General features: G+C 35.4%; 1 protein-coding gene across 16 annotated transcripts in view; it reads left to right on the top strand.

Moving 5' to 3' along the window:
• The window catches only part of PALS2 (protein associated with LIN7 2, MAGUK p55 family member), a 105,528-nt gene extending 97,601 nt beyond the window's left edge, over nt 1-7,927 (top strand). For all 16 annotated transcript variants that reach the window (XM_054494340.2, XM_054494333.2, XM_054494341.2 and 13 more), the window contains 2 exons: nt 391-519; nt 7,486-7,927. In XM_054494340.2, coding sequence (XP_054350315.1) covers nt 391-519; nt 7,486-7,662 — 306 coding nt within the window. In that variant the 3' untranslated portion in view covers nt 7,663-7,927. The remainder of the gene's footprint in view (nt 1-390; nt 520-7,485) is intronic.
• Nucleotides 7,928-14,770: the final 6,843 nt, after the last annotated feature.

Genomic DNA, 14,770 nt, shown 5'->3' with positions numbered 1-14,770 from the left:
GTAATTGCTATATAGTACTTTATAGTATGAATATATATTCATTTAACCACTCTCCAATTAATCAACATTGAGGTTATTTCTACTTTTTCAGTATTAACAGAATTCTACAATTAACATAAAAAAGAGTTTACATCACTCTTGATGATTTTTGAATCATTGTTTTATACTTTCATTTGTTCAAGAGGAACAGACTGAGTTCAAAACAAAATAAATGGATCACTGTTTTAAGAAAGTACTATATGGAATGAGAAGGACAGAACAGGGATAGGTATTAAGTTATGTGCTTTCATCCATAGAACAAGTGCAGACAGCCTTTGATTTATACTAAAGGGTAGCAGAATTCTAGTTCTAATGTTGTATAAATTGGCTTATAATTATTCTTTTACACAGGCACTGAAGGTATTGAGGACATCAGAGTTTATGCCCTATGTGGTATTTATTGCGGCTCCGGAGCTAGAGACGTTACGTGCCATGCACAAGGCTGTGGTGGATGCAGGAATCACTACCAAGCTTCTGACCGTGAGCTAACCATACGATTTTCCTTCTAAAGTCTTTCCTTTTCTTTTGAGCATGTTTAACTGTTATCTAATTTATTTTTATTTATTTATTTTTGAGGCAGAGTTTTGCTTTGTCGCCCAGGCTGGAGTGCATTGATGCGATCTCAGCTCATTGCAACCTCCCCATCCTGGGTTCAAGCGATTCTCCTGCCTCAGCCTCCCAAGTAGCTGGGATTACAGGCGTGCGCCACCAGGCCTGGCTAATTTTTGTATTTTTAGTAGAGACAGGGTTTCACCATGTTGGCCAGACTGGTCTCGAACTCCTGACCTCAGGCAATCTGCCTACCTCGGCCTCCCAAAGTGCTAGAACTACAGGCGTGAGCCACCATGCCTGTCCAACTCTTAGCTAATTATGCTTATGAAATAAACATGCTATATAAGGTGCTACAGAATAAAAATTAATTAGATGTAGTTAGGATCTGGAACAGTATTCTTTTACTTGAAAATCTTTGTACACTTTATTTTAAATCAAAAGTTTAGTTTCCCTTTGTAAAATGAAATGGACCAATATTAAAATATGCGTATTAATTGAACGCCTTCATTTTACTAGTGGGGTAACTGGGCTCCAAGATCATTAACAGGCATGTTTATTATATGGTTTGGTAAATATTATGTGGTTTGGTAAAGTGGGGTGTTCTGATGTTTAGTTTCGATTACATGTTTTTTCTTTTTTTCCTCTCTCCTTTTTTACTTAATGGAAATTCAAAAATACATACAAAAGAGGGAAAAAATGGGTCCCTATGCCCATCGCCTAGCTTCAATAATCATGGCAATTTCTTGTTTTAATTAGACCCCTCCCCACTTCCTCCTCACCTTGAATTATTTTGAAGCAAATCTTTGATACCATGTCATCCATAAATACTTCAGTATTTATATCTAAGAGATAAAGACATTTAAAACATACCATTAATACAACAAAAATTAATAAGCAGTATCTTACTATCATCTACATGCAGTCTGTATTTGAGTTTCTCCAAGGTTTGTTTGTTGTTGTTGTTTTTTTACTGTTGATTTGTTCAAATCAGGATTCAAACAAGATCAACACATTGAATTTACTCGTTGTCACCTAAATCTTTTGCCAGCTTAATTGAGGTATAATTGACACATAATAAGCTGTGCCTACCTAACATGTACAGCTTGATCAGTTTGGCCACATATTTGTACTCATGAAAGCCATTACAACCAAAATAATGAACATGTCCATCATCTCCACACATTTCCCTGTGCTCCTTTGTAACCTGCTCCCCACAACCTTCCCCCTACCACTCTCACCTTTTCCCCTCACTGTGCTTGATTATATGCCATGAAATCAGGTAGTATTAGTTTTCTTTGTTCTTTTTCAAGTTGATCCATGTCTCTTCTTTCTGAATGTGTGAAACATACTAAGTGTTTAATGTCTTTGCAGATTCTAACATTTGAGTCGGTTCTGGATTGGTTTTGATTGAATGATTTTTCTCTTTATTATGGATATATGTTCCTGCTTCTTTGCAATCCTGGTAACTTTCTTTGGATGCCAGACGTTGTGAGCTTTGTTCTAGGATGCAGTTATTTTGAAATAGTTTGTTTTTTTCAGGTCTCACTTTTTAAATGTGTTAGGTAAGACCCAAGCAGTTCTCATTTTAGGGCCAGTTATTCCCCACAAATAAGGCAAGACCCATTTGGTACTCCTACCACAGGGCCTGTGAGTCATGGGGTTTTCTGTTCTGGCTCAGGGGGAATAGCTACCATTCCTGGGTACCTCTAATCCTTTCTGGTGGTTCTTTCTCAGCTTCAGGTCATTGTACCCATGTGCAGGTTGGTACTTCAGCTGAATGCTAGAAGGGGACCTTCTACAAATCTCCAAAGTCTGTCTGTGCTGCTCTTCCCCTCCGGCATTCCATCTTGCAAACTCTTGCCACCTGGGTCTCCCTGGACTCAGCTCTGTCCTCAACTCAGAGTCCTGTAGGCTCCTCTGGGCTCACTCTCCCCATCCTACTGCCCAGAAACTCTTTCAAGCCAGGAAGCTGGGGTAATCATAAGACTCACTTCATTTGTTTTCTGTCTTTCTGTGATCTGTTTTTAATATCTTGATGTATAGTGTCTTAAAAAGTGTTGTTTCATACATTTTGTCCATAAATTAATTGTTAGGTGGGAGAGTTAGTCTGGTGCCTGTTATTCCACCTTGGCTAGAAGCATACATCCCTTTAGTATCTTTTAATCTGTATATTCTCACTGCCACCCTCCCTTCCCTCTCTTTTCACATTGTACTTTAGTTGTTAAAAAAATAAATAAATAAATAAATAAGTCACTTATCCTACAGCATGTTCCATAGTCTGGATTTTACCCATTCCGCCCCCATTGTATCATTTTCCTCTATCCCTTCTATTTCTTTTAAACTGATAGGTCGATCTAGAGGTTGGTCAGACGCAGATTCAGGTTATTCAGGTTTTTGGTTGGTTGGTTTTTGCAAGAATAATTCATAGGTGGTACTTGTTTTATTACATCATGAGGCATATGTCAGGCTTTTTGTCATAAGATTAATCAGTGGGGTCAGAAGTTGTTAGCCTGATCTATAAAGTTCCTCAGTAACTCTTTACCTACTGGTTTTAGCAAACTTTATTGATCTTTGCCTTGGATAAATTATATTTTTAGGGATGGCAAAGTGGTAGTATTCTAAATTTGTCATTCCTTCTACATTTATAAACTAGAATTCTTAAAAAGAACTTTTCCTCATCAAGTAGTTGATTATTCTGAGGTACGATTGATACAGGAAAGGCAGGATACATCTTTGATACTGTCCTTTGTAGGTCAGCTTTGAGTTTATTCCCCAAGAGCCTCTAGAGGTAACAGGTGACCAGCTGAGATTGGATTTGTTTTTTTAGTTTCATGAGCACGTATGTTCAAACTTATCTGGTGTGCTTTATTCTGTTGCAGTGATTATTCTTATTGATGCTAAGATTGTCCCATCATTGACCAATAGGAGCTTCTTCTAGTTGGCCCTTGAGACCTTTTTTTTTTCCAGGACACTGATAGTCTTGGATAGCTTCCTTGCTATCTGGTAGAACAAATGTTTCAGGCTCATCTTGTACATTTTCTGTTCTAGGCCAGGAATCAGCCGTTTTTCCAAGATACTTTGGTTTCTTTTAGGGTAAATGGTGTTTTAAGACCATAATACTAACAGTGCCCATTGTCACAGAGTTGATCACTGCTTCTTGCTAGACCTTTTTATGTGGACAGTGCTAGCATATATGCTTTTCTGTTTGTATATTTGAAGGAAAATATATCATGAATTTATTCTGATATTTTCCAATCAAATTCAAGATTACAGGATTTTTATTTAACTTTTTTTTATCTTATATGTCTAATTCCTTTCTCTTATGCTGAATAACACTGGAAATGTTAGAATTAGAATATCAAATAATTGCTCATTTGCTTTATTCTACAGTACAAACACAACATTCTGGGAATAAGTATATCAACACAACCACCACTAGTATCATTACTGTGAACAGTCCCCCCAACCGCCCACCTAGTTCTTTCTGTCTTTAGAGTATATCCCACTAAGTATATACAGTCAGATCACTATGGGTTTTTTTTGTTTTTTTTGTTTTTTTTTTCTGTCGCCAGGCTGGAGTGCAGTGGTGCAGTCTTGGCTCACTGCAACCTCTGCCTCCCGGGTTCAAGCGATTCTCCTGCCTCAGCCTCCCAAGTAGCTGGGACTACAGGCACGTGCCACCACACCCAGCTAACTTTTGTATTTTTAGTAGAGTTGGGGTTTCACCATGTTGGCCAGGGAGATCACTATGTTTTAAAGTCACTTGAAGTACCTCCTCTCTGTGTATTTAGGTCAGTTATTCTTTTTTAATGTTTAAATTGTGTCTTCAGCAGTAGGAGCCTATTCAACTTGGCTTCTGAGTCTTTTTAACATGATTCTAGTAATGTTTGATAATTCCTTGCTTTCTGATATGACAAGATGTTCCAGATTATTCTATATTTCCTGGCCCAGACTTGGAACCAGCCATCCAGAAGCCCTTGTTTCTTTTAGTGGGAGATAGCATTTAAAGATAATTCAGTCAGTAAGGGTGTACATTAAACTTAGTTGGACATTGTTTTTAGACCTTTTCAGTAACCAGAGGTAGGAAATAAATTTTTTGTTTTTAGAAAACATACATAATTAGTTCCATTTGATAGCTTCAAATGAAATTTTACATTATTCTTCTTTGGCTTTATATTTGCCTTTTTTTCCTCTTATCCTGAAAACCTTGGTTCCTGATGATGTTAACATCATTTCTTAACTTACATGTATATAAATATAAACTAAGTACATGCACATATGTAATTTCTGAGTTATATCTGTATTAACAATATGATTATTGAAAAGTTTTAAGTTTCAGGCTTTTATTGTTCTTAGGATGTATCCCATTAGATTGTTTTTTCCTTCAACTTTTGTTTTAAGTTCCGGGATACATGTACAGGATGTGCAGGTTTGTTACATAGGTGAATGTGTGCCATGGTGGTTTGCTGCTCACATCAACCCATCATCTAGGTATTAAGCCCAGCATCCATTAGCTATTCTTCCTGATGCTCTCTCTTCCCCGTGCTCCCACCCTGACAGGCCCCAATGTGTGTTAGTCCCACCATGTGTCCATGTGTTCTTATTGTACACCTCCCACTTACAACCCACTAGATGTTATCTTCTTTAAAGCCACTGAAATAATTCCTTGCTGTGTGGTTAAACCACCAACTTGAAACACAGGTTTATTTGTTTTATTTTGCTTCTGATTTTTAAGAATGGCTTTTTTTAATTTGAATTTAAATTTTGTTGTATAATTCTATACAACATTTTCATTGCTTCAACATAAATCTTAAAACAAATCCAGCTTTTCTGTGCCCTCTCCACTTTGTTTCCTCCCACCCACATAGGCTGCCATTATTGGTAGCCATTTTACCATATTAGTTTCCAGTATAAGCAAGTGTGCCTGTGTATCCTCCTCCCCCCCGTTTTATACATAAATCGTACCTTATGTACAAAATGTGCCTGCATTTTTCCAATACCAGTATATCCTAGAGACCACTCTACAGCCAGAGAGAGAATCTTTATCCTGTTCCATCTGCATGGCATACTCCGTTATTGTTAACAGGTGTTTTTTTGTTTGTTTGTTTTTTTAGCAAATCAGATTGCTAATGGCTATAATAGGCAAGAATTGCTTTCAAGTTGAATTGTGGCCTGTTTACATATCTGTGATCAAAGATATTTTAGTTGTTTCAGACTCATTTAGAAATCTCAGTATTAGCTGAAATGTAAGTATTAGGGTCCTTCAGGCCTGGCAGTGAATCCACTTCTCTCTCTACACTTTCTACACAAATGACATTGGTGGGTGCTTCCATCAGCATCATTTACATCATGCCATTGTTATGCTAATGATTTATATACAGCTAGCCCAGACCTCAGAGTTCTGATTTGCATAACCCGTCACCTGCTGTACATCTCCACTTGGATGTCTCACAGACATCTTAAGCTTACCATATTACAAAGTAGCACACTTTGTTTCCCCCAGGAATTATGCTCTCCTCACCCCTCAACTCTGTATCTCCCACAGCCACCCATTTACCTAAGTTAGAAACCTAAGAGCAATTTTTGACTCATTCATTTTCCTCCCTTTTCAAATTCTGGATGATGTAAAAAGCTAATCCTGATTATTTTATCACCAAAATAAATGTCCAGTCTGGTGTCATTTTCATCTCCTCTGTCACCATCATAACCTAGGCAACCCTTCTCTCCGACCTGGATTCCTGCCATCAGTCTCCCTGCTTCCACTCATGGCATGCCACATTTTCACTCAAGGCCCACAGAGGTCTTTCCATATCGTAGGGGTCCTCCATGACTTACCTTGTTCCCCAACCCTTCACCCATTCTGGTCTTCTTTCAGTATCTTGAACGTGCCAGGGTCGTTTCCTTCCTCTGGGTTTTGCCCTGCTGTTTCCTCTGCCTGAATGCTGACCTCCTTATTTTCATTTAGTTCTCAGCTTAACTGTAATTTACTACTCAGTCTTTTTCCAATCACTTTATCTAAAGTAGATCTCTTAAAATTCTTTGTGCCTGTTTTGTTTCTTTCATGGTAGTTATCACAACTTGGAATTTTTTATGTTTATTTCCACTTTATCTCCTCCACTAAAGGATAGGAATCCTCTCTCTTATTCATTGTCATACCCACTGATTCTGAAACATAGTAGACACCTTAATAGGAACTCAATAAATATTTGTAGAATATGTAGAGGTATAGTGAAATTCAAAACACCATCTTATGAAAAGCTTTACTTATGTAGAACCCATTGCTTATGTACTCCCCACATCATTCCAAAATGACTAAAATTACTTTATGAAATATAAACAGTGCCTGGACAAAAACATAAATAAAAGTATGTGAGTATGTGTTTTGGTGGAGGATGGGCAGCATGTAAGGTTAATCTTCAAAAAACACTTCTAAGATTCTCTGATCTTATCTTAGAGAGAGGTAGCAAGTTTGGCTTTGAGCTTAACAGCCACTGCAAATTGGGTTCCATGTTGTACATGGGCCATAAGATAAAAATCTTTCGAAAAGGATGATATAGTGGAGCTGGAAACCAGTCACCTGCAGTAATTCTTTTGGTACTGTAGATTCATTCCAAGATTATTGTCAGCAGTCTTTTAATTAGGAATTTTATCCTAATATCAGTGAGGCAAAAGATGCAGAATACTCATAAATGTAAACATGAGTGTTGTTGGAAAGAATAAGACATGAACAGATGGCAGTATTGTCTTTAACACTATATGGATTAGATTTTGAAGATTAATACCAGAATTACCAGAAATATATCTAACCTATTTATTATATTCACTTCTAGTTGGAGTTTGAGCAAGTAAATATGCATTGTAATACAAACATTTCCTTTTAAAACTCTTCAACAGGACTCTGACTTGAAGAAAACAGTGGATGAAAGTGCACGGATTCAGAGAGCATACAACCACTATTTTGATTTGATCATCATAAATGACAATCTAGACAAAGCCTTTGAAAAACTACAAACTGCCATAGAGAAACTGAGAATGGAACCACAGTGGGTCCCAATCAGCTGGGTTTACTGATGATTCAGTAAGGTTAACAATGAAAATTAAACTTTTAAAAAGTGACTGCAACAAGTAAACCTTCTACTGAGAAAATACATCACAGATAGAAGATTATCTGCCAAGTCCAGGCATTTTTATGGTGTAGATTGAAATAATAGTACACTTCTGAATTTTTATATAAAATGTGGTTGGAAGGTGTACTAATATATAATCTATCTTAATTTTTCTAACTTTGTATGGATAATCTTTCTATTCCTATCACATAAAGAAATGCGTTGAAGCATTTTGTATGTGTTTTGATTTAGTACCCTTGCCTTTTTCATCAAAGGAATTTTCAAATCATTCACTCTAACATTGGTCTCACATTTTCACTGTGATAATGAATATTACTTGAAATAGTTTTGTAAAGCTGTCATTTAGTTCAGTATTCAAATAGTGAAGGGTTAGTCTTAATAGAAGAAAATATAGTTATTGACCTTCCTTCTTATAAATTTCTTACAAAAGCAGAATTTTAATGTCAGTGTTATAGCTAGTCTACTACCATCTAAATCTGACATCAAAAGTCTGATCAGTTTACATATTTTCATTATTTCAGAGATGTATGGCTATCCATTCTAATTTATACAGCTATATTAGTTTTGTCTCTTCATTTCTGTCTTTACTGAAAAATTGAAGAGCAATACCTTGCACTCTCTTATGAGGTTATTCTTTTTATTTGTTGCAGTGATATGATGCTAACTAATTTAACATGTACACAGTAAGCTCTGGGGCTGGAAGCAAGGTCATGCAGACTGAGAGAGTGCCTTATCCTGTAAAACCTTACAGCAAAATGACACTTGAAGAAAGTTTATTTTCACATGTAAAATTTTAACTGACAAAAGGAACCTACTACTTTAAACAATGTTTTTATTAGAATGTGGTCAGCAAATGTATCATGCCTCTGCAAATTTTAGTGATGTTTAGAGATGCCTCTAAGTTTGCAGTTGGAGGTTTTTGTGAATAATCAACGTGCTTTTAGAAATGTGGTGTGATCCTTAGGGTACCTGTTCTGTCTGTTGTGTTGAGAACCAAATCCATTGAACAACTTAAAAAATTGGGAAATAATTGTCAGCTATTTTGTATACATACACACAAAATATATACATTATATAATATGTATATTATGTATTATATAATATATATTAAATAATGTTTTGTATATTTTTTACATATCTGTTAAAAAATGTACTTTGTTTTTTTGTTTGTTTGTTTTGAGATGGAGTCTCTCTCTGTCACCCATGCTGGAGTACAGTGGCGCGATCTCAGCCTGCTGCAACCTCTGCCTCCCGGGTTCATGCGATTCTCATGCCTCAGCCTCCCAAGTAGCTGAGATTACAGTTGTGTGCCACCATGTCCGGCGAATTTTTGTAGTTTTAGTACAGATGGGGTTTCACCATGTTGGCCAGGGTGGTCTCGAACTCCTGACCTCAAGTGATCCACCCACCTTGGCTTCCCAGAGTGCTGGGATTACAAGCATGAGCCATCGCACTTAGCCAAGAAGTGTACTTTTTGTTTAATGATTACCGAAAGAAGTTCTCCTTTAGAAGCATTGACTTATACAAATTCCCACATTCACCTCAGTTAATGTCTTCCTTTAGGATTCTTGGATAATAGAAATTCTTCCTAAAACATATTCAGAGATGCAGCTCATTATTAAATTAAGGTAACCACCTTCTGTATTGTTGCTAGCTTTTCATGTAAACATTATTCACACTTTAAAGGGTTAGGTGTTTAAATATTGATGGTCATCTTTGTCTGGTGCTAGGTGCCAGACACCTGGCTGCTGAATTTGTTTTTTCCCTCACCAAAGTTGTCATTTGGAATGCCAGCTGGGAGGACTTTGAGGGAAAAGAAAATGTATGACAATAGGCAGTATTGACACATTGTTTAAAATTTTTTTCACAATAAAACAAAACACCCAAGTTGTCATATTGTTAAAGTTGGAAATCTGTAGGTTTTTCTTTTTTTTTTTTTTTTTTTCTTTTTTTGATTCTAGATTTTATGGCCAGAACACAAATTCACGTTTCTTGTCCCAGGACAGGGAATTGGTGACAAAATGGATTATACTATTTTAATAACAGTGGAAACTTTCAAACTATGTGTATTTACACCAAATTCTTGGCTTCTCAAAGCAACATGAATTAAAGCACAGTATCAAGGTGATGCCCTATGACTTAATGTTTCAACACACACTTGAAATTTTAAGAGAAATTTCAGTTCTCCACTCAGGAAATGTGCTGTATTCTCTAATGTACTTTCATGCTGCAGCATGGGGCCTCTTTAAACAGCTTTGGAATAATTATAGCAGCACAAGAAGTTTATCTGCAAGATATTTCAATCATCTTGGTACAATAGATGACTTTTACATCATGTATATTAGCCTTATGTGATATAAAATGTATTACTTAGAAAATATACTTAAAGGAATTATTTCTATTATAAATGGTATTCATGATTGACTACTTAATTAATGCACATTAGATTTCTCCTAATATAAAATGAAATGATGCAGTTTAGTTCATTTCAGTCTAGATGCCAGTGCTAACAAGAATACAGTTAGATAAGTTCATTGTATTTCAGTGAAGAATCATTGAACTTGAAACCCAAGTCCCATATTAATCTGCAGGAATGAGCAGTGCTCTGCTGGGGCAAAAAGCCCCAGAGGTCCCAGGGTTCTTCCTAAGTAATGAGAGTATAGCTGTGATGAAGGAAATGTGAACTTCTCTTTTGGGAAGATTTGCGATAATTTGCTTTATGGAAGAGAAAATGGTTTAGCGTGGTGTTGAGCAATTGTTAAGGGTTGAAATAGACACACACATGCATGTGCTTTTGGGAAACATGATGTGCCAACGCATTAATGTGCCTGAGGGCTCCTTGTGGATAGGTCAGTGTCCACATTTCAGCACTCAGGGCATGACTGTACACAACCTAAGACTATATATATATTTTTTCATTTTCAAATGTACAAATACCCATAGAGGTGATGTGCCTGGATAAGTCATTTAACCATAACTTAGTGGAATAAATGTGATGGCCCTACAAAGTAGAATTTTCACTTTCATTACAGCCATGCCTTTATTATGCAGTCTCCATTTCTGTGTGATATTTGGTAATATCACATGTCAAATACATCAGGACTTTATTTTGGCTAACTCTAACTATACAATTGCTGAACATAGCTTTCTGAAATAGAAATTGTAAGAGAAACCCAGTATGCCTACAGCAGTAGTAGCCTAAACCCTAGATTCTAGAATACCGTAAATTTATAGTAGTTTTTAAGAAGTTTCCTTTAAAGCAACAAATAGATTATTAAGGCAAATTTAGATAATAACCCAAGTTAGCAATAAAACCGTGTGACATTATAGATTATGTCCAGATACTAACTGCTTTGACCATAATATCCCAATGACAATAAAAAATGATCCTTGCTTTAAAAATTATTAAATGGTACTTATTTTTATGTATAACAAGTGTCATGATCCCAGTGACTGGAGTTGATTTTCAAGGTGGATAGCCATAAAGTTAGGTAAAATTATTTTGAATTGGCAAACTAAAGATAACAATTTTGAAAATTGCTCAAAATAATAATCTACTTACATTTTACTTTTGTAACTTCTGAAACAGTACTCCATTATCCAGAAATCACAGGCTAGAGAGCCAATAATTTTGTAGTGATGAACCTTAACTAAACATGAAAAAGGCAATCCTGAAGTTTTATGTACATAGATAGCAGTTCATTTTTTAAATGTTTGAGTTGCCATATATTATGTATGTGTGTATATATATATATACAGCTATGTGTATAATATGTAAAATTCTCCCAAAATGTATGAATATAAAACTGAATGTATTCATTCATGTAATTATAACTAGCATTCTAAAATTTTTAATTACTCCCATTTCTTTGACATTCTGAAACTTTTTTTAAATTGTTTTAAAAGGCTCTGGTTCCACCTTGAAGCTGATAATCTTTCTGAAAAATATATGAGAAACTCAGAAAGTAGTCATTATTATAATAAATTTAATTTTCTTAGGGAAAAAGGGCAGGGTTCTGGATGGAAACCCCTTTGGAAATTCTTATTTAAACTTTTGAATGAATCTATAATATGATTCAGGCTGAGATTATGATACCTGCCCTTGTCTTATTTCAAGAGGTTTGCTGTGAGAATTCATGTAATAACATCTGTAATATATTTGGAATTTTTGGGAGAAATTCGTTCTTTTAAATAATGGGATTATTGTATATAGTACAAATGAATACTCACAAAATTTAAGAATACATTTGACTAATAATTGAGCGTCTTGTCAGTTTTTATACAAGCATATATTGTATACCTGAGGAAGATGACAGTTCTATAATTTTTTTAAGGTAAGGTAATTTTTAAATTGCATTTTTGTTCTAACGTTTTGCAATTTATATTCTTTTTAAAATATTTTCCATAATTCATCATGCTACCTTCTGTGTTCTTGGAATGGTTTTTGAAAAATGCACAGATTCGAACATGAGTCCTTAATATACTAAACAGTGAAAGAATGATGATATCTCATTTCTAAAGTGAGCATGGTTCACACCACTTTGGCAATACACTGCAGTACTTTTTAAAAAATATTCTCTAGTGATAAAAGTAAAGACAGGGTACTGGCCAAGATCCTAATTCTGACTTCTGACTGTGAGATCTTCGATGAAATTTATATTTCCCTTTATCATTACTATTCTGCTTGTTAAGTAAGGCTAAGTTAATATTTGTCTTCGCCTTAAATTCTAATTTGTAATTTGTAACTCTGGTGTGGTAACTGTTATATGCTGAACTGAAAAATCCTTATTAGGCTACTTTATCTGTTGTCTTTTAGTTATTTTAAAGTGTACCTCTTTCTGAAGTAATGTAGTGAATGGTGAATACTTTTCAGGAATTCTTCTTCCAGTTTTAAAATAGCCCCAAAGATAAAGTTCCAGCTGGAGGAAGGTCTGTTCTGCTCTTAGTCCTAATCAGAAAGTCCCTTTTAGCTTATAATCCCATACTAAATCCAAACCCTTAGCAAATCCTTGCTGCCAACCAGACCACTCACAAATCAAACAAAATGTAAGCAAGCAATCCAGTACTCGGTTACACCAGAAGACTCTGTCTGATCTTTGCCCCTGAAAACTGTCCTACTTTATCCTTATACCTGAAATCACTGCAGCCCTATTGTTTTACCCATACCATTAATTTAAAAAGGCATCTATTTCTTTATAGAAAGAAACATTCACAGTGAGGTCTTAGTTTGTGAATCTCAAAATCCAGATATGAATCCACTTTAGTTATTACTTTCTAATTGCTTCTCAGTCATTGGCTGATAATGCAGTGGTGTGATAAATTTGACTTATCTCCACATACAAAAGTCGATCAGAAGGAATAGTTCTCTTCCTTTTTTCTTTTTTTCCCCTCCTACTGGCTCTTACTGTTTTCTAATGTCCAATGTAAATGGAATGAACATATATATAGTTAAGGTAAATGCCACTAATAAAATCAGAAGATTGAGTGATTTACTGCTTGTAAAGCAGCTGTCTTTGAATCTTATGAAATAGGTGGTGTTGCTACCACAGAAGCCAAAAAGGTCTTAAAATTGGAAATAGATGTCTTTATTGTACTTCAGCCAACAGCAAGCCAGGAGAAGGAACATACATAAATATGACAGGTCATATATGAAATTTGGCTCTCCTCCTATCAAAGTAGCCTGGGAGCTTGGAGGAAGCCTAATTAACTGACTTAAACAGGAAAAAAGTATACTCATCTGATGTAAAAACTCATCAGCTGTAAATTACCGACATTAAACCAGAAGTCATTACCAGTTAAAATATGTGGTTTTCATCTTATTCTTAAATAGGAGAGGTGGACAGTAGTGTAAGTAACATTGCGTTAAAGACATGAAGCTTGTCCAGGTAAACATGGTCCAAATGAGAACTGCCTCCATCTTTTCAGGTAGAACCAGATTTCAGGCATAGCCTAGCTACATCTGTATTTGAAATACAATAAAAATACTTCTTATGTCTCCGTATCCTCTTTTAAAAAGAACTGCTGACTGGCTCCTGTCTCTTCAGTAACACTGATTTTTTTTTAAAGAAGTGATATGTTGGACTCTGTTGTAGAAGAATGAGCACTAGTATTCAGCAACAAGTGCAATTTCTCCGTGTTATGTTGAGCTCTGTTGGAGCCTATGGTGAGTATTTGATGTGAAAACCTTGCTGTGGCAATTTTTTATTCTTCCTTTTCCCCCCACGCCAGTTCGTTTTGGTAAATCTTTTATTTGAACACAAGACACATGCTTTTTTAAACCTCTAGTTTTTGAAGTAACTGTAGAAGAGAATCTTTTAAAAAAAAAAGGAAGGGCAGAATGCTTGTTAGCAATCTGAAAATCAAAGCTGAACAAGCTGCTTAAAGTTTCTGATTAAGAAGTTTAAAAAGAAAAATTAATTGCTACTGCTTTCCAGGTAATTGTATTATTAGTTTCTGTATAAAAGAAACATTATTGCTGGTGTATAAATAAAATTTTCCTGTAGTACAATTAAGTATTGATTTTTCAGAAACTGTCCCTATAAATCTTTTCACATATTTCCCTGTGCTGTCCAAAACAAAAATTATTGAAATGTCTAATCTGTGAGATTATATACTCCTGGTAAAATATTTTTGTATATATAAAGAAATATTTACTATTGGAAAAAAGTGTTTCATTTATAGGTAGAACTAAGGTTTAGAGATAATAATGGAGGATATCTGATTAGCTTTGATAATTTTTTTTAACTGTTTGCATTTTTTAACTTTTAGGTTTGGGGGCACATGTGAAGGTTTTGTTACATAGTTAAACACGTGTCACAGGGGTTTATTGTACATATTATTTCGTCATCTAGATACTGAGCCTGGTACCCAATAGTTATCTCTTCTGCTCCTCTCCCTCCTCCCACCCTCCCCACTCAAGTAGACCCAGTGTCTGTTGTTTCCTTCTTTGTATTTATAAGATACTATCATTTAGCTCCCACTTAGAAGTGAGAACATGCAGTATTTGATTTTCTGTTCCTGTGTTAATTTGCTAAGGATAATGGCCTCCATCT

This window comes from Pongo pygmaeus, chromosome 6 (assembly GCF_028885625.2).
Source record: "Pongo pygmaeus isolate AG05252 chromosome 6, NHGRI_mPonPyg2-v2.0_pri, whole genome shotgun sequence".
NCBI classification, from domain to species: Eukaryota; Metazoa; Chordata; class Mammalia; order Primates; family Hominidae; genus Pongo; species Pongo pygmaeus.
Note: the sequence above shows the minus strand (reverse complement) of the source record. Positions and strands in the feature narration are given on the sequence as shown.